The 21,404-nt window shown below is 42.5% G+C and overlaps 1 protein-coding gene across 2 annotated transcripts in view; it reads right to left on the reverse strand.

The window, feature by feature from the left end:
- Positions 1–21,404, reverse strand: part of ADNP (activity dependent neuroprotector homeobox) — a 98,664-nt gene that overhangs the window by 41,288 nt on the left and 35,972 nt on the right. For both annotated transcript variants that reach the window (XM_053693173.1, XM_053693141.1), the window contains one exon: positions 1,464–1,580. In XM_053693173.1, coding sequence (XP_053549148.1) covers positions 1,464–1,571 — 108 coding nt within the window. In that variant the 5' untranslated portion in view covers positions 1,572–1,580. The remainder of the gene's footprint in view (positions 1–1,463; positions 1,581–21,404) is intronic.

A 21,404-nucleotide genomic window follows, 5' to 3' on the forward strand; every position in this document is an offset into this window, starting at 1 on the left:
TTGAGATAGAGGAGGCAGTTGTAAACAACTTTCTAAAACAATTCTATTATCAAATTTTCTTAGTTCTTTTGTTGAAAAGCAGAGATTTAAGCTCATGGGTGTGCACGTCTGGAGCACTATATGGCAGTAGTTCTGCAAGGAGGTTAATTATTTGCAAGTGTACTTGATGGCAGCACTATTACTTGCCATGAAGTTATCCGGACACCTACCTAGCCTAGGCATCAAGTATCTCCAACAAAGAATACCATGGGAAGAAAGCAAATTCGATAACATAAGTAAATTTAAAACAGTATGTTCTGTTTGAATCAAAGCATACATTTTGCGGGTTCCATTTCCCTTTAAAAGGGGACATTGCAGTGTTTCATAATCCTGAATAATTGGAATTTTGTCACTTGCAGGGCAATATCCTCCATCGGTGAAGGGGGAAGTACAAAACAAATACTGTAGTATTTGCTTTAATTCATATGTAAGCAGGAAGGTAAAGTCATGAATTAGTGCCCGGTTTAAAAAAAAAAAAAAAAAAAAATATTAAAAAACCGGTGCACTTTCATTCATGAAAGTTTACATTGCAGCATATTTCTACAAATGCTTTTCTCTTGAGCAAAGCCGGATCAGCGATCCCCCGCCTGCAGCTCTGCTGTACTTACGTCACCAATGACTAAACCGGCTTCCTTCAATCATTGCTTCCCCCAGAGAGTCCACCTTGTGAGGCCACGCCGTCAATTGAGGAAGCCGGTTTCGTCATTGCTGTGCAAGTACAGAATTGCCGATCCGGCTTTGCTCCAGAGAAAGGTATTTGTAAAAATACGCTGCAATGTAAACTTTCATGAATGAAAGTGCATCTGTTTTTAAAAGTATTTTAAAAAAAACGGGCAATAATTCATGAAAGTTTACATTTATGTTAACATTTTCAGAGGGGAAATTGTCAACGTGTGTAAATGCTGCGCCTTCATGTGCATAACTTTAATACAATAGCCCATTTACCTATGCATTTAATCTATACATTTTGGGAACATTACTTGGAAACAATTTGCAAACACTTTTATTAAACACCTGCCCAGTAAAATGTTACTTTAATAATCACTTAAGCTGGGAAAAAAAAAAAAAAAAAAAATAAAACACACACCACCTTTGTTATTTTACTATAGGGCCATGAAATCTCTCTGGACTAAGCTAAAACACATTTTGCAGAGCTCTGAAAGCTATAATTTTGCCCACAGGTACAGCATTGTAATTGAAAGCATTTGGTTTGGACAAAGGAGCCTCTGGATTATCAGTTATCACCTGAAGCATCTACTTTGTATTTAATTACTATGCACTCTTGCTGGGATTAGAAAATTATTGGAGATAAAAAAAAAAAAAAAGTCTTTAAATCTGGTTAAAATTTTCCCACTTCCTAGATTTCATGTAAAATTAAAAAATGTCCATATTCAATAAATCTCTCAAATCCGGGTGAGACTTACCTCTACATGGTCCTTGCAGTATTCTAGGCCAATGTCCCCCAATATTTTTTTGACAGTTTTTCTGGCTTTTCTTAAACTGCTAAGATTATTGACAGGAAGCTGGAACATAGTTTAAATCTGCAGAGAAAATGAAACTGTTAATGGCAAACCTTAAAGTTGTATAGCTCTATGTACTGGTATGTTACAGTTAATATTTTGGCTCTCAAAAAAGGCAATGCTATACATTAAAAAACGTACATATTTAAAATCAAAATTGAGGAAAGCTCCTATATATAATAATATCTTAACTAGTCACCTGCTGGCTTATCAAGGGCACTTATTAAAAAGGGACAGTAAACACCTTGTCATCTTATATAAAATGTTTAGTTATGTTTAAAGCAACAACGCAATATAACTCATTTATTTTGCCTCCTTTTCATCCAATTTAGCTCTGAAAATTGGGGATTTTGTAATTCTCAGAACTTGAAATGCATCCTGTGGACTTATCAAGGTTAAAAAGGGACAGTCAACACCAGAATTTGTTTAAAAAAATAAAATATATGCTTACCTGATAAATTTATTTCTTCTTAGACACGATGAGTCCATGGATCATCTTCATTACTTATGGGATATTCACTTCCTGGTCAGCAGGAAGAGGCAAAGAGCACCACAGCAGAGCTGTTAAATAGCTCCTCCCTTCCCTCCCACTCCAGTCATTCGACCGAAGTTAGGAAGAGAAAGAAAAAGCCAAGGTGCAGAGGTGACTGAAGTTTACAATAAAAAACATCCTGTAAAAATGACAGGGCAGGCCGTTGACTCATTGTGTCTAAGAAGAAATAAATTTATCAGGTAAGCATAAATTTTCTTTTTAAAGACACAATGAGTCCACGGATCATCTTCATTACTTATGGGATCCAATACCCAAGCTAGAGTACACGGATGATACGGGAGGGACAAGACAGGATACCTAAATGGAAGGCACCGCTGCATGAAGAACCCTTTCTCCGAAAAGCTGCCTCAGCCGAAGCAAAAGTATCAAATTTGTAAAAGTCTGAAGAGACCAAGTTGCAGCCTTGCAAATCTGTTCCACAGAAGCTTCATTTTTGAATACCCATGAGGAAGCAACAGCCCTAGTGGAATGAGCCGTAATCCTCTCAGGAGGCTGCTATCCAGCAGTTTTGTAAGCCAAACGTATAATACTCTTCAGCCAAAAAGAAAGAGTAACAGCTGTAGCTGTCTGTCCCCTACGTTTGCCTGAAAATACCACAAAGAGGAAAGCTGGCGAAAGTCTTGTCGCCTGTAAAAACTTTAAAGAACAAACTACATCCAAATTGTGTAAGAGCATCTCCTTCTTAGGATTAGGACACCAGGAAGGTACAATAATTTCCTGATTAATGTTCCGATCAGAAACAACCTTGGGAAGAAATCCAAATTTTGTACGCAAGACAACCTTATCCGCATGAAAAATAAGGTAAGGGGGCTCACATTGTAATGCTGAAAGCTCAGACACTCTATGAGCTACCAAAAATAAAAACCTTCCAAGATAACTTTTATATCTAAGGAATGCATAGGTTCAAACGGAACCCCTTGAAGAACCTTAACTAAATTAAGACTCCATGGAGGAGTAACTGGTCTACACACAGGCTTAATTCTGGTTAAGGCCTGACAAAAAGACTGAACATCAGGGACATCAGCTAGACGCTTGTGTAACAGGATAAAGCTGAAATTTGACCCTTTAAAGAACTTGTAGATAATCTTTCTCCAATCCTTCCTGGAGAAAAGATAAAATCCTAGGAATCCCAGCTATTCCAGGAGTAGCCCTTGGATTCATACCAATAAAGGTATTTACGCCAAATCTTGTGATAAATCTTTCTAGTTGACAGGCTTACGAGCCTGAATCAAAGTGTCTATGACGGAGTCAGAAAAACCTCGCTTAGCTAGAATCAACCGTTCAATCTCCAAGCAGTCAGCTTCAGAGAATCTAGATTTGGATGATGGAAGGGTCCCTGAATCAGAAAGTCCTTTCGAAGCAGAAGCCTCCAAGGAGGTAGAGACAACATCGCCACCAGGTTAGCACCAGCCTGGCCTCTCAGGATCTGGTATGGAATGAGAATCACTGAAGCCCTTTCCTGTTTGATCTGGGCAATCACTCGCAGAAGGAGAGCAAATGGAGAAAACAGATATGTTAGATTGAAGGACCAAGGGGCCGCCAGAGCATCTATCAGCTCCACCTGAAGATCTCTGGATCTCGACCCGTACCTGGGAAGTTTGGCATTCTGCCTCGATGCCATGAGGGTCCGGCTGACCCTATTTGAGGATCAGAACACGTACCTGGGGAACACGTCCGGATGAAGTTCCCACTACCCCGGATGAAAGGTCCGTCTGCTCAGAAAATCCGCCTCCCAGTTGTCTACCCCTGGGATGTGGATTGCCGACAGACAACAAGAATGGGCCTCCGCCCACTGAATTATTTTGAAAACCTCTCATCGCTAAGGAACTCCTTGTTCCTCCCCGATGATTGATGTAGGCCACTGACGTTATGTTGTCCGTCTGGAACCTGATAAAATGAACCGAAGCTAGCTGATGCCAGGTCAGGAGAGCATTATAGATCGCTCTCAGTTCCAGAATGTTTATGGGCAAAAGAGACAGACCATATTCCCTGAGCCCTTAGGGAGTCGCAAAACGCTCCCCACCCCTGAAGGCTAGCATCCGTTGTCACAATCTCCCAGGATGGTCTGTGAAAACATGTTCCCTGGGAGAGATGATCTAGAGACAACCATCAAAAGAAGAGACTCCCGTGTCTCCTGTGCCAATAGAAGTCAAGGGGACAAGTCCAAATAAGCTCCGTTCCATTTTTTGAGCATGTCCAACTGCAGAGCTGAGATGAAAGCAAGCAAATAGGACGAAGTCCATTGCCGCTACCATCAGACCTATTAACTCCATGCACTTGGCCACAGAAGGACGAGAAGATTGCAGAGCTTGACAAGTATCGATAATCTTTAATTTCCCGAATTCTGTCAGAAAAATCTTCATAGACAGAGTCTATGATGGTCCCTAGAACGGACACTCTTGTATGAGGAACTAAAGAGCTCTTTTCTAGATACACCTTGCACCCGTGTGACCTTAGGAAAGCCACTACAAGGTCAGTGTGTGTGATTTTGCTAGCTGAAAGGACGGCGTCTGAACTAGGATATCGTCCAGATACAGCGCCACCGCAATGCCTCTTGAACGAAGCACCGCAAGAAGAGACCCCAGAACCTTTGTGAAGATTCTGGGAGCCGTGGCAAAACCGAAAGGAAGAGCCACAAACTGGAAACGCTTGTCTAGAAAGGCAAACCTTAAGAACCTGTGATCTCTGTGAATGGGAACTTGCAGGTAAGCTTCCTTTAAATCTACTGTTGTCATAAACTGACCCTCCTGGATCAAGGGAAGGATGGAACAAATAGTTTCCATCCTGAAGGATGGCACTCTGAGAAAATTGTTTAGACTCTTGAGGTCTAGAATTGGTCTGAAGGTTCTTTTCTTCTTGGGAACCACAAATAAATTGGAATAGAATCCCATACCTTGATCTTGAGGTGGAACGGGAACGATCACTCCCAGAGCCAAGAGGTCTTCTACACAATTTAAGAACGCCTCTCTTTTTGTCTGGTCTGCAGATAACCTTGAAATTAGAAACCTGCCCCTGGGAGGACAAATTTTGAACTCCAGCTTGTATCCCTGAGACTATTTCTATAGCCCAGGGATCCTGAACATCCCGAACCCAGGCTTGAGCAAAAAAATAAAAAGTCTGCCCCCTACCAGATCCATTTGTCCTGGATCGGGGGCAAAACCATCATGCTGTCTGAGTCATTGGTCGCCTTCATGGATTGCTTATCTCTTAACCAAGATTGGACGGGTCTCCAATTAGATTTAGCTTGTTCCTACTTAGTTGAGGGAGAAGAGGAAGAGAATCCCTTGAAGTTGCGAAAGGAATGAAAATTACTTTGTCTTCCTTTCTGCCTAATCTTTTTGTCCTGAGGGAGGTGACCCTTACCTCCCGTAATGTCAGAAATAGGGTCTTCCCCTTGTAAGGGACAGCTAGAAGCTTTGACTTAGATGAAACGTCTGCAGACCAAGGTTTCAGCCATAAGGCCCTGCGAGCCAAGATAGAGAAGCTATCAAGGCATTAGCTAGCTTAAGAGTCTTTATCCTGTCCTGGATCTCGTCCAAGGGACTTTCTCGCCTGAGGGCATCAGCCAGAGCATCAAACCAGTAGGCTACCGCACTCGTGAAGGTAGTTATACAGACCGCTGGTTGCCACTGCATACCCTGGTGAACATAAATTTTCTTGAGTAGGCCCTCTAGTTTTTTTGTCCATCGGATCTATAAAAGCACACCTATCCTCTATAGGGATAGTAGTTCTCTTAGTCAAGGTTGAAACCGCTCCTTCTACCTTAGGAACAGTTTGCCAAACCTCTTTAACTGAGTCAGCTATAGGAAACATCTTCTTGAAAATAGGAGGAGAGAAAGGAATACCAGGTCTCTCCCATTCTCTAATAATTTCAGAGGCCTTCTTAGGAACTGGAAAAACATCTGTAAAGGAAGGTACCTCATAATATCTGTCTAATTTGCTAGACTTTGGGGGGGACAACCATCACTGTGGAGTCACTATCATCTAGGGTAATTAAAACCTCTCTAAGTAAGAGACGAAGATGTTCCAGTTTAAACCTGAAAGATACCACTTCTGAGACGGTCAAAAGTAACACCACCTCCGAATCTGAGATTTCTCCTTCAGATGCCAAAGCAGGAACCTCTTCCTCAGATCTGTGAGAAGAGAATTCTGAGATAGCTACCACAGCATCAGAAACCTCGCTAACTGCAGAAATAGACTCTCTTGCGATGGCCCTGCAACATTTGAAAGGCAGAGCATCAGAGATAGTAGTAGACATAAGAGAAGTTATGTCCTGTAGTGAAATTCCAGAAGGAACTACAGTAGACGTGCAGATCACTGCTGGTGAGGGCGATCATTTTTGGGACACTTGGGGAAAAAGTTGCTGCAGAAATTGACCCTCAGAGGACTCTTGGACAACAACATCTGTCTGAGAGGAGATTGGCTCAACCAAAATGTTATCCCTAAAATTCCTTTCAATACATGTAGGACAGAAAGGGATTGGTCGTTCCACATTTGCATCAAAATATAAAAGCACATGCAACAGCTTGCAACTCATCTTGGTCTATTTTTTCCACATAAAATATTGTTATTGAGCAGACAAAATACTGGGAATAACAAAATAAAATTATCAAAAACCGTTAGTGTCTCTTTAAATTTAAACTGTTTTTCTCTCTTGACAAACTGCTAATTTTGTTGTAGTTACAAAACGGTTATAACATTTAAGCAATAATTAAACCTCTGCACCACAGCAACCTGCTGAGTTGCTCCTACCTTAACCAATGCTACCGGATCCCTTGTAGAAACGATCAGTTACTGCAACCTGCCAGAAAAACCAAACTAGGACCGCATCAGTGCTAAAAGCGCATTTAAAGGGTTCTACATGCTGCTCTAGCCCAGATAAACCCCAGTACATCTGAAGACCTGCAACTGCTTGGAAATAGTGCTACAAGCAGAGGCTCCAAAAATCAGGAAGTCGCGCCCTTCGTGGGCGTGCTGCAAGTCTCTGCTTCCCTCTCAGGGAAAAAACTAAAGTGAAACCACCAGAGCCCTCCATTTTAGTGAAAATAAACTTAGCAACATAACTCCAGCCCCAGTGCCTGCACCTAATCAATGCCCAAGTAAGACTTCTTTTCTGAAAGTCTGAAACTGTCCCCACATAAGGTTTACCATTAATCCCTTATGTACCGTAGTGCTAATGAAACACAGACTCCTTAGATCCCAGAAAAAAACAGCACTTACCTCAAACACTGCCTGGCAGTAGGGCAGTTCCCAAGCTTCTCCCTCACATTGGCCTGAGAGATAAGCAATGCTGAGTCAGTAATCTCAGGCTGAAGGATATGGGGCAGCTGAAAATGGGAGGCGCAGTGAGAATTATGTCCCACCAGTTCCCATAGCTCTAAAGCCACCAGAGCTCTACTGTAGAGTATGATATGGACTAGGCTACACCCCATAACAAAGTAGCACTCTCTGGCACTACTCCTAAAACAAAAACAGAATTTATGTTTACCTGATAAATTTCTTTCTCCAACGGTGTGTCCGGTCCACGGCGTCATCCTTACTTGTGGGATATTCTCTTCCCCAACAGGAAATGGCAAAGAGCCCAGCAAAGCTGGTCACATGATCCCTCCTAGGCTCCGCCTACCCCAGTCATTCGACCGACGTTAAGGAGGAATATTTGCATAGGAGAAACCATATGGTACCGTGGTGACTGTAGTTAAAGAAAATAAAATATCAGACCTGATTAAAAAAAACAGGGCGGGCCGTGGACCGGACACACCGTTGGAGAAAGAAATTTATCAGGTAAACATAAATTCTGTTTTCTCCAACATAGGTGTGTCCGGTCCACGGCGTCATCCTTACTTGTGGGAACCAATACCAAAGCTTTAGGACACGGATGAAGGGAGGGAGCAAATCAGGTCACCTAAATGGAAGGCACCACGGCTTGCAAAACCTTTCTCCCAAAAATAGCCTCAGAAGAAGCAAAAGTATCAAACTTGTAAAATTTGGTAAAAGTGTGCAGTGAAGACCAAGTCGCTGCCCTACATATCTGATCAACAGAAGCCTCGTTCTTGAAGGCCCATGTGGAAGCCACAGCCCTAGTGGAATGAGCTGTGATTCTTTCGGGAGGCTGCCGTCCGGCAGTCTCGTAAGCCAATCTGATGATGCTTTTAATCCAAAAAGAGAGAGAGGTAGAAGTTGCTTTTTGACCTCTCCTTTTACCTGAATAAACAACAAACAAGGAAGATGTTTGTCTAAAATCCTTTGTAGCATCTAAATAGAATTTTAGAGCGCGAACAACATCCAAATTGTGCAACAAACGTTCCTTCTTTGAAACTGGTTTTGGACACAGAGAAGGTACGATAATCTCCTGGTTAATGTTTTTGTTAGAAACAACTTTTGGAAGAAAACCAGGTTTAGTACGTAAAACCACCTTATCTGCATGGAACACCAGATAAGGAGGAGAACACTGCAGAGCAGATAATTCTGAGACTCTTCTAGCAGAAGAAATCGCAACTAAAAACAAAACTTTCCAAGATAATAACTTAATATCAACGGAATGTAAGGGTTCAAACGGAACCCCCTGAAGAACTGAAAGAACTAAATTGAGACTCCAAGGAGGAGTCAAAGGTTTGTAAACAGGCTTGATTCTAACCAGAGCCTGAACAAAGGCTTGAACATCTGGCACAGCTGCCAGCTTTTTGTGAAGTAATACCGACAAGGCAGAAATCTGTCCCTTCAGGGAACTTGCAGATAATCCTTTTTCCAATCCTTCTTGAAGGAAGGATAGAATCCTAGGAATCTTAACCTTGTCCCAAGGGAATCCTTTAGATTCACACCAACAGATATATTTTTTCCAAATTTTGTGGTAAATCTTTCTAGTCACAGGCTTTCTGGCCTGAACAAGAGTATCGATCACAGAATCTGAGAATCCTCGCTTCGATAAAATCAAGCGTTCAATCTCCAAGCAGTCAGCTGGAGTGAAACCAGATTCGGATGTTCGAACGGACCCTGAACAAGAAGGTCTCGTCTCAAAGGTAGCTTCCAAGGTGGAGCCGATGACATATTCACCAGATCTGCATACCAAGTCCTGCGTGGCCACGCAGGAGCTATCAAGATCACCAACGCCCTCTCCTGCTTGATCCTGGCTATCAGCCTGGGGATGAGAGGAAATGGCGGGAACACATAAGCTAGTTTGAAGGTCCAAGGTGCTACTAGTGCATCCACTAGAGCCGCCTTGGGATCCCTGGATCTGGCCCCGTAGCAAGGAACTTTGAAGTTCTGACGAGAGGCCATCAGATCCATGTCTGGAATGCCCCACAGGTGAGTGACTTGGGCAAAGATTTCCGGATGGAGTTCCCACTCCCCCGGATGCAATGTCTGACGACTCAGAAAATCCGCTTCCCAATTTTCCACTCCTGGGATGTGGATAGCAGACAGGTGGCAGGAGTGAGACTCCGCCCAAAGAATAATTTTGGTTACTTCTTCCATCGCTAGGGAACTCCTTGTTCCCCCCTGATGGTTGATGTACGCAACAGTCGTCATGTTGTCTGATTGAAACCGTATGAACCTGGTCCTCGCAAGCTGGGGCCAGGCCTGGAGCGCATTGAATATCGCTCTCAGTTCCAGAATATTTATCGGTAGAAGAGATTCTTCCCGAGACCAAAGACCCTGAGCTTTCAGGGATCCCCAGACCGCGCCCCAGCCTATCAGACTGGCGTCGGTCGTGACAATGACCCACTCTGGTCTGTGGAACATCATCCCTTGAGACAGATTGTCCAGGGACAGCCACCAACGGAGTGAGTCTCTGGTCCTCTGATTTACTTGTATCTTCGGAGACAAGTCTGTATAGTCCCCATTCCACTGACTGAGCATGCACAGTTGTAATGGTCTTAGATGAATGCGCGCAAAAGGAACTATGTCCATCGCCGCCACCATCAACCCGATCACTTCCATGCACTGAGCTATGGAAGGAAGAGGAACGGAATGAAGTATCCGACAAGAGTCCAGAAGCTTTGTTTTTCTGGCCTCTGTTAGAAAGATCCTCATTTCTAAGGAGTCTATAATTGTTCCCAAGAAGGGAACCCTTGTTGACGGGGATAGAGAACTCTTTTCCACGTTCACTTTCCAGCCGTGAGATCTGAGAAAGGCCAGGACAATGTCCGTGTGAGCCTTTGCTTGAGGAAGGGACGACGCTTGAATCAGAATGTCGTCCAGGTAAGGTACTACTGCAATGCCCCTTGGTCTTAGCACCGCTAGAAGGGACCCTAGTACCTTTGTGAAAATCCTTGGAGCAGTGGCTAATCCGAAAGGAAGCGCCACGAACTGGTAATGTTTGTCCAGGAATGCAAACCTTAGGAACCGATGATGTTCCTTGTGGATAGGAATATGTAGATACGCATCCTTTAAATCCACCGTGGTCATAAATTGACCTTCCTGGATGGAAGGAAGGATAGTTCGAATGGTTTCCATCTTGAACGATGGGACCTTGAGAAATTTGTTTAAGATCTTGAGATCTAGGATTGGTCTGAACGTTCCCTCTTTTTTGGGAACTATGAACAGATTGGAGTAGAACCCCATCCCTTGTTCTCTTAATGGAACAGGATGAATCACTCCCATTTTTAACAGGTCTTCTACACAATGTAAGAACGCCTGTCTTTTTATGTGGTCTGAAGACAACTGCGACTTGTGGAACCTCCCCCTTGGGGGAAGTCCCTTGAATTCCAGAAGATAACCCTGGGAGACTATTTCTAGCGCCCAAGGATCCAGAACATCTCTTGCCCAAGCCTGAGCGAAGAGAGAGAGTCTGCCCCCCACCAGATCCGGTCCCGGATCGGGGGCCAATATTTCATGCTGTCTTGGTAGCAGTGGCAGGTTTCTTGGCCTGCTTTCCCTTGTTCCAGCCTTGCATTGGTCTCCAAGCTGGCTTGGCCTGAGAAGTATTACCCTCTTGCTTAGAGGACGTAGCACCTTGGGCTGGTCCGTTTTTACGAAAGGGACGAAAATTAGGTCTATTTTTTGCCTTGAAGGGCCGATCCTGAGGAAGGGCGTGGCCCTTACCCCCAGTGATATCAGAGATAATCTCTTTCAAGTCAGGACCAAACAGCGTTTTCCCCTTGAAAGGAATGTTTAGTAGCTTGTTCTTGGAAGACGCATCAGCCGACCAAGATTTCAACCAAAGCGCTCTGCGCGCCACAATAGCAAACCCAGAGTTCTTAGCCGCTAACTTAGCCAATTGCAAAGAGGCGTCTAGAGTGAAAGAATTAGCCAATTTGAGAGCATTGATTCTGTCCATAATCTCCTCATAAGGAGGAGAGTCACTATCGAGCACCTTAAGCAGTTCATCAAACCAGAAATATGCGGCTGTAGTGACAGGGACAATGCATGAAATGGGTTGTAGAAGGTAACCCTGCTGAACAAACATCTTTTTAAGCAAACCTTCTAATTTTTTATCCATAGGATCTTTGAAAGCACAACTATCCTCTATGGGAATAGTGGTGCGTTTGTTTAAAGTAGAAACCGCTCCCTCGACCTTGGGGACTGACTGCCATAAGTCCTTTCTGGGGTCGACCATAGGAAACAATTTTTTAAATATGGGGGGAGGGACGAAAGGAATACCGGGCCTTTCCCATTCTTTATTAACAATGTCCGCCACCCGCTTGGGTATAGGAAAAGCTTCTGGGAGCCCCGGCACCTCTAGGAACTTGTCCATTTTACATAGTTTCTCTGGGATGACTAAATTTTCACAATCATCCAGAGTGGATAATACCTCCTTAAGCAAAATGCGGAGATGTTCCAATTTAAATTTAAATGTAATCACATCAGATTCAGCCTGCTGAGAAATGTTCCCTAAATCAGTAATTTCTCCCTCAGACAAAACCTCCCTGGCCCCCTCAGATTGGGTTAGGGGCCCTTCAGAGATATTAATATCAGCGTCGTCATGCTCTTCAGTAACTAAAACAGAGCAGCCACGCTTACGCTGACAAGGGTTCATTTTGGCTAAAATGTTTTTGACAGAATTATCCATTACAGCCGTTAATTGTTGCATAGTAAGGAGTATTGGCGCGCTAGATGTACTAGGGGCCTCCTGAGTGGGCAAGACTCGTGTAGACGAAGGAGGGAATGATGCAGTACCATGCTTACTCCCCTCACTTGAGGAATCATCTTGGGCATCATTGTCATTATCACATAAATCACATTTATTTAAATGAATAGGAATTCTGGCTTCCCCACATTCAGAACACAGTCTATCTGGTAGTTCAGACATGTTAAACAGGCATAAACTTGATCAGAAAGTACAAAAAACGTTTTAAAATAAAACCGTTACTGTCACTTTAAATTTTAAACTGAACACACTTTATTACTGCAATTGCGAAAAAACATGAAGGAATTGTTCAAAATTCACCAAATTTTCACCACAGCGTCTTAAAGCCTTGAAAATATTGCACACCAATTTTGGAAGCTTTAACCCTTAAAATAACGGAACCGGAGCCGTTTTAAGCTTTAAACCCCTTTACAGTCCCTGGTATCTGCTTTGCTGAGACCCAACCAAACCCAAAGGGGAATACGATACCAAATGACGCCTTCAGAAGTCTTTTATAAGTATCAGAGCTCCTCTCACATGCGACTGCATGCCATGCCTCTCAAAAACAAGTGCGCAACACCGGCGCGAAAATGAGACTCTGCCTATGCTTTGGGAAAGCCCCTAAAGAATAAGGTGTCTAAAACAGTGCCTGCCGATATTATTAAATCAAAATACCCAGAATAAATGATTCCTCAAGGCTAAATAAGTGTTAATATCAATCGATTTAGCCCAAAAAAAGTCTACAGTTTAAATAAGCCCTTGTGAAGCCCTTATTTACAATCGTAATAAACATGGCTTACCGGATCCCATAGGGAAAATGACAGCTTCCAGCATTACATCGTCTTGTTAGAATGTGTCATACCTCAAGCAGCAAGAGACTGCAAACTGTTCCCCCAACTGAAGTTAATTGCTCTCAACAGTCCTGTGTGGAACAGCCATGGATTTTAGTTACGGTTGCTAAAATCATTTTCCTCATACAAACAGAATTCTTCATCTCTTTTCTGTTTCTGAGTAAATAGTACGTACCAGCACTATTTGAAAATAACAAACTCTTGATTGAATAATGAAAAACTACAGTTAAACACTAAAAAACTCTAAGCCATCTCCGTGGAGATGTTGCCTGTACAACGGCAAAGAGAATGACTGGGGTAGGCGGAGCCTAGGAGGGATCATGTGACCAGCTTTGCTGGGCTCTTTGCCATTTCCTGTTGGGGAAGAGAATATCCCACAAGTAAGGATGACGCCGTGGACCGGACACACCTATGTTGGAGAAAAACTCTTGATTGAAGAATCTAAACTAACACCTTACTTTACCTGCTTCCTATCACTAACGTAGGCAAAGAGAATGACTGAAGTGGGAGGGAAGGAAGGAGCTATTTAACAGCTCTGCTGTGGTGCTCTTTGCCTCTTCCTGCTGACCAGGAAGTGAATATCCCATAAGTAATATAGATGATCCGTGGACTCATCGTGTCTAAGAAGAAAGATAATCCCCTTTATTACCCATCCCCCAGTTTTGCATAACCAACACGGTTATAGAAATACACTTTTTTCCTCTGATTACCTTTTATCTAAGCCTCTGCAAACTGCCCCTTTGTTTCAGTTGTTTTGATAGACTTGCATTTTAGCTCACTGCAGGGTAACTTCACGTGCATGAGCTCAATGTTATCTATATGAAACATGAACTAATGCCCTCTACAGGTCAAAATGCATTCAGATTAGAGGCAGTCTTCAAGGTCTAAGAAATTGGCATATGAACTTCAAAGAACAAAGCAAAATTGGTGATAAAAGTAAATTAGAAAGTTGTTTAAAATTACATTCCCTATTTAAATCATGAGGTTTTTTTGGACTTGACTGTCACGTTAAGCCCACTAAGTGGCTTTAACAGAGATAGATCTATCTATAAAAAAATAAAGGACTGAACGTGGATAGCCTCGTTGCCTGAAGACTAAGGCTCTTCATGTCAAAATTAAAAACTTTAAGGTAGAGTACATGCAGTTTTAAGAGACTTTAAAAATGTACTTCTATTGATTTTTTAACAATCTTTTTATATTCACACTTTCTACTAGTAAGTGATTGGCTAATGGGTGGCACATGACAGAAGGGTCCAGCAAATATGGGGGGGGGGGGGGAGAAAAATAGCCAGGGGAAAAAAAAAAAAAAAAGTACAAATTATTTGAAATTCAGAGTAAGGGTTATTGCATTGTCTTTATTATGCGCTTGTCCACAATGCAATTCTACTGTATTTAGTGGTCCATTAAATAAGGTAAACGGTAGGTGGAGTTAAGCTATTAAACAACTGCCGTAACAAATTATGTTAATTTGACTTGGCTGATAAATGCCTTGTAATTACAAGGTGTTTACTGTCCCTTTAACCAACTGTCTTTCAAGTCAAATGGAGGATCACATGCCACAATCATCCTCTACAAAAGATGATTACTTGGGGGCGGAGCCAACAGCAGAGGCAGGCAGAATAATCTTTAGCTCCTAGGCCTCAAGTTAAAAATATACTTATTTTCAGTAAAAGTCCCATCTAATTCTATTTGTGGACTATCACTTTTTGGCCATTAACCAAAGGATCATTATCTGTGAAGAATTATGCAGCTAACTCAATGCTTACTTACACCTCCAGGAGGGAGACATCGCACTGTAAGTGGCAAAATTAGTTGGCCTTCTCCCACCATTACTAGCCTAAAGCTCTATAAGAAGGATTTTCCGAAGCCATCCTTAAAACGGTGGAAGACTATAAGCTACTATATTCCATGCTACAAGATCTGGATCGACGGATAGATGACTATTTTTCTGATCTATCGGCTTCCCTAGAAACACTGGGGGGGGGGGGGGGGGGGAATGATCTGTAACGAATTGGTTGGCGAGGAACTTGGGGATAAGCAGATAAAGTTACCGCTGGAATGTCTGCCGATGACACTGCAACAGCCCTCACTGCTTAACAGATAGTAACAATATCGTTGTCCCATTGTAGGGCTACTGCGACCCACTCCTAGTTGACCACACAGCAATTGCTACGAGAGGCGCTGTATTGTCAGAACAGGCCCTACAGAGTGCTGAATTCCGTTGGTTATCTGGGCCCCAACCTTGCCTCAAAGCGATCATGACGTGCTTCCCAACAACAGTGAACAGATCGACTGGTGCAACAGTGACCCAGCTCTTACATTCCCAACACTCCCACGAAGTGGGTTATGGAGGCCCGATATTCTTCTTATGCTGAGCCATGAATGCGCTTTCATGGTGCAGATTCCTGCCTGCACTTTTTCAGAACGGGAGTGCTTTACCTGCAAGCACTGACCATTTTAGCCTCGGCATTGACTGTGTTGTGCCTTGGTCACTAAGAGAACTACTTTTTAATCTCCGGGCTAGACACCTGAAGAAAACAGGTATAGGATGAACTTTTGATTTGAACCTGGAATTGTCAGAGCATGCGTTGACATCCTCCTCAGAGTTCCCTTGCTATTTATTGCCTTTACACATGCAAATTGTAAGACATTGTCTCCTATGTTCCCCATTTTTTTTTTTAAGACTTAAATATGCACTGAACATATTTCTGATACCTCATATATCCCTTTTCACGAAACATTGGTACAAAATAGTCTTAAAACCATAGTTGTAAAGGAGGGTTCATAGCCAAGCATATATATCGTTGATTGTGTTATGAGCCGTTAAAAATTATTATTTTTCCTACAAACTAACTGCATAAGCTGGTTTGACGATGTTATAGTTAGGGCACTGGCTTGTCATTTTGTACTTATAGCTTATTGGGAATGAGCGCTGTGGTCCAGCTCTATTTAGTTCAACACACTTCCTACCTCCTGCAATACTGTATAGCTTTTATGATTAGCTATTATAACCATACACAATTGATCCTTCTACATTGCTGAGCTAGCGTTACATTTTAGTTATAAGGGGTAATGTGTTTGTATTTTTACTCTACCTTTATAGATCTATAAGTCAATCTCTATACCACTAAATGTATACTACTCTTCCTATAGACTTACTGGCCTTAGGCGCACTATTGCTATTTTATTAGTAAGTATTATAGATCTTTGGATAGTTTTCCCTTTTCTAACAGGTCTCAGACCATTCTGTGTGTAGTTGTAATTTTTTTTATAAATTTAGCTGTATTTTCTCGATCATATGGCGCCAATATGTACGAAGTTGCACAGCTTAATTTAGTGTATATTTCCTGTGCTAATATTTTTATTGTATAATACATACCCAAAACTTTGTAAGTTTTCTTAGTTAATTTTTCTATTCAAAATGCCAAATAATGTGTTTTCACGGAGACTGTGCAGTAGTCTGTTATAACATATGTGAACGTGTCATAGAAGAAATTTTAGGGCATAGATATACCTATAATACACCCTATCTTACCTAATTTAACCCCACGAGTTTAGGTCTGCTATAGCTTACTATATGCTTATCTGGTTTATCCCTTGACCATTTTCTTATGATTTGAAGTGTTCAGAAGCTGAATAATGCAGGCAGACTTGCCCTAGTTATTATTGGATTTAGGACTTCATCTATCTGGAAGTCATTATTAAACTTTGCCCAAGATTTTCCTCCTATATTATAGTATATAACCCCCCTAAGCAATATAAATGATCTGTTCTATACAATTCCTCTCTTAGAATGTTTTCTGCTATCTACCCATAGTTCTCATGTTATTCAACATGATTCAGGTTACATCAGTTTGATGCCCTATATCTACCTCTCTGTTGGCATCTTAGAATGTCTAACCACAATCCATGTGTGTATAAGGCTCCGTCCCTCCACTTTTTCCCCCCACTTCATAAGCGGCGATTGCCCGTTGAAAATATAAAATAAATTATATATATCTATATCCTTAAGGGTGATTAGCTGCGCTTTACAAGTACCCAATACATACATAACTGGCTGCCCATTTGACCATCATTTAATTTTCAAATTGTCTTATCCATATGGCCTGGAAAGGGCCTCCTAATTAGTCAGTTTCTTATGGTATATTACTATTAAAATCAAGGTTCCCTTAGCATATCTGATGTTTATTTTATATCTGTTAAAGTATTTTGTTCAATGCTGCTTGAATCAATGAAGATCTGCTAATTGGTATAGTAGTTATTAGTATGCAATGGAAAGAAAGTACTAGTTCTTTTTACATTACACTGGATGTAATTGTAATTTCATATTTGTATATGAAAGTGACTACAGTTTTGTTTTTTCTGTTTTTTATTATTCAGTGCTGTTAATGTAACTAACAACCTCCATATTAAAAAAAAAAAAACATAATTTATGCTTACCTGATAAATTCCTTTCTTCTGTAGTGTGATCAGTCCACGGGTCATCATTACTTCTGGGATATTACTCCTCCCCAACAGGAAGTGCAAGAGGATTCACCCAGCAGAGCTGCATATAGCTCCTCCCCTCTACGTCACCCCCAGTCATTCGACCAAGGACCAACGAGAAAGGAGAAACCAAGGGTGTAGTGGTGACTGGAGTATAATTTAAAAAATATTTACCTGCCTTAAAAAAACAGGGCGGGCCGTGGACTGATCACACTACAGAAGAAAGGAATTTATCAGGTAAGCATAAATTATGTTTTCTTCTGTTAAGTGTGATCAGTCCACGGGTCATCATTACTTCTGGGATACCAATACCAAAGCAAAAGTACACGGATGACGGGAGGGATAGGCAGGCTCTTTATACAGAAGGAACCACTGCCTGAAGAACCTTTCTCCCAAAAATAGCCTCCGAGGAAGCAAAAGTGTCAAATTTGGAAAAAGTATGAAGCGAAGACCAAGTTGCAGCCTTGCAAATCTGTTCAACAGAGGCCTCATTCTTAAAGGCCCAAGTGGAAGCCACAGCTCTAGTAGAATGAGCTGTAATTCTTTCAGGAGGCTGCTGTCCAGCAGTCTCATAGGCTAAACGAATTATGCTACGAAGCCAAAAAGAAAGAGGTAGCAGTAGCCTTTTGACCTCTCCTCTGACCAGAGTAAACGACAAACAGGGAAGACGTTTGTCGAAATTCCTTAGTTGCCTGTAAGTAAAACTTTAGGGCACGAACTACATCCAGATTGTGCAGAAGACGTTCCTTCTTTGAAGAAGGATTTGGACACAAAGAAGGAACAACAATCTCTTGATTGATATTCCTGTTAGTGACTACCTTAGGTAAGAACCCAGGTTTAGTGCGCAGAACTACCTTATCCGAATGAAAAATCAAATAAGGAGAATCACAATGTAAGGCCGATAACTCAGAGACTCTTCGAGCCGAGGAAATAGCCATTAAAAATAGAACTTTCCAAGATAACAACTTTATATCAATGGAATGGAGGGGTTCAAACGGAACACCCTGTAAAACGTTAAGAACAAGGTTTAAACTCCATGGCGGAGCAACAGTTTTAAACACAGGCTTAATCCTGGCCAAAGCCTGACAAAAAGCCTGAACGTCTGGCACTTCTGACAGACGTTTGTGTAACAGAATGGACAGAGCTGAGATCTGTCCCTTTAATGAACTAGCAGATAAACCCTTTTCTAAACCTTCTTGTAGAAAAGACAATATCCTAGGAATCCTAACCTTACTCCAAGAGTAACCTTTGGATTCACACCAATATAGGTATTTACGCCATATCTTATGGTAAATTCTTCTGGTAACAGGCTTCCTAGCCTGTATTAAGGTGTCAATAACTGACTCAGAAAACCCACGTCTTGATAAAATCAAACGTTCAATTTCCAAGCAGTCAGCTTCAGAGAAGTTAGATTTTGATGTTTGAAAGGACCCTGTTTCAGAGGTAGAGACCAAGGTGAACAGGATGACATGTCCACCAGGTCTACATACCAAGTCCTGCGTGGCCATGCAGGTGCTATTAGAATCACTGATGCTCTCTCCTGTTTGATTCTGGCAATCAATCGAGGAAGCACCGGGAAGGGTGGAAACACATAAGCCATCGTGAAGTCCCAAGGTGCTGTCAGGGCATCTATTAGGACTGCTCCTGGATCCCTGGATCTGGACCCGTAACGAGGAAGCTTGGCGTTCTGTCGAGACGCCATGAGATCTATCTCTGGTTTGCCCCAACGTCGAAGTATTTGGGCAAAGACCTCCGGATGAAGTTCCCACTCCCCCGGATGGAAAGTCTGACGACTTAAGAAATCCGCCTCCCAGTTCTCCACTCCCGGGATGTGGATTGCTGACAGGTGGCAAGAGTGAGACTCTGCCCAGCGAACTATCTTTGATACTTCCATCATTGCTAGGGAGCTCCTTGTCCCTCCCTGATGGTTGATGTAAGCTACAGTCGTGATGTTGTCCGACTGAAACCTGATGAACCCCCGAGTTGTCAACTGGGGCCAAGCCAGGAGGGCATTGAGAACTGCTCTCAATTCCAGAATGTTTATTGGCAGGAGACTCTCCTCCTGACTCCATTGTCCCTGAGCCTTCAGAGAATTCCAGACGGCACCCCAACCTAGAAGGCTGGCGTCTGTTGTTACAATTGTCCAGTCTGGTCTGCTGAATGGCATCCCCCTGGACAGATGTGGCCGAGAAAGCCACCATAGAAGAGAATTTCTGGCCTCTTGATCCAGATTCAGAGAAGGGGACAAGTCTGAGTAATCCCCATTCCACTGACTTAGCATGCATAGTTGCAGTGGTCTGAGGTGTAAGCGAGCAAATGGCACTATGTCCATTGCCGCTACCATTAAGCCGATTACCTCCATGCATTGAGCCACTGACGGGTGTTGAATGGAATGAAGGGTGCGGCAAGCACTTTGAAGTCTTGTTAACCTGTTCTCTGTCAGGTAAATCTTCATTTCTACAGAATCTATAAGAGTTCCCAGGAAGGGAACTCTTGTGAGTGGAACGAGTGAACTTTTCTTTTCGTTCACCTTCCATCCATGTGACCTTAGAAAAGCCAGTACTAACTCTGTATGAGACTTGGCAGTTTGAAAGCTTGAAGCTTGTATCAGAATGTCGTCTAGGTACGGAGCTACCGAAATTCCCCGCAGTCTTAGTACCGCCAGAAGAGCACCTAGAACCTTTGTGAAGATTCTCGGAGCTGTAGCCAATCCGAATGGAAGAGCTACAAACTGGTAATGCCTGTCTAGAAAGGCAAACCTTAGATACCGGTAATGATCTTTGTGAATCGGTATGTGAAGGTAAGCATCCTTTAAATCCACTGTGGTCATGTACTGACCTTCTTGGATCATGGGTAAAATTGTCCGAATAGTCTCCATTTTGAATGATGGAACTCTTAGGAATTTGTTTAGGATCTTTAAATCCAGGATTGGTCTGAAAGTTCCCTCTTTTTTGGGAACCACAAACAGATTTGAGTAAAACCCCTGTCCCTGTTCCTACCGTGGAACTGGATGGATTACTCCCATTAACAATAGTTCTTGTATGCAGCGTAGAAACGCTTCTTTCTTTGTTTGGTTTGTCGACAACCTTGACAGATGAAATCTCTCTTGGAGGAGAGTATTTGAAGTCCAGAAGGTATCCCTGAGATATTATCTCTAGCGCCCAGGGATCCTGGACATCTCTTGCCCAAGCCTGGGCGAAGAGAGAAAGTCTGCCCCCCACTAGATCCGATCCCGGATCGGGGGCCCTCAATTCATGCTGTTTTAGGGGCAGCAGCAGGTTTCCTGGCCTGCTTGCCCTTGTTCCAGGACTGGTTAGGTCTCCAGCCTTGTCTGTAGCAAGCACCAGATCCTTCTTGTTTTGGAGCAGTGGAAGTTGATGCTGCTCCTGCTTTGAAATTCCGAAAGGAACGAAAATTAGACTGTCTAGCCTTAGATTTGGCTTTGTCTTGAGGCAGGGCGTGGCCCTTACCTCCTGTAATGTCAGCGATAATTTCTTTCAAACCGGGCCCGAATAAGGTCTGTCCCTTGAAAGGTATATTAAGTAATTTAGACTTAGAAGTTACATCAGCTGACCAGGATTTTAGCCACAGTGCTCTACGCGCCTGAATGGCGAATCCAGAATTCTTAGCCGTAAGTTTAGTTAAATGTACTACGGCTTCCGAAATGAATGAATTAGCTAGCTTAAGTATTCTAAGCCTGTCCAAAATATCGTCCAGCGTAGCTGAACTAAGGTTCTCTTCTAGAGACTCAATCCAAAATGCTGCTGCAGCCGTGACCGGCGCAATGCATGCAAGGGGTTGCAATATAAAACCTTGTTGAACAAACATTTTCTTAAGGTAACCCTCTAACTTTTTATCCATTGGATCTGAAAAGGCACAGCTATCCTCTACCG

The sequence above is a fragment of the Bombina bombina genome, chromosome 1 (assembly GCF_027579735.1).
Source record: "Bombina bombina isolate aBomBom1 chromosome 1, aBomBom1.pri, whole genome shotgun sequence".
NCBI lineage: Eukaryota > Metazoa > Chordata > Amphibia > Anura > Bombinatoridae > Bombina > Bombina bombina.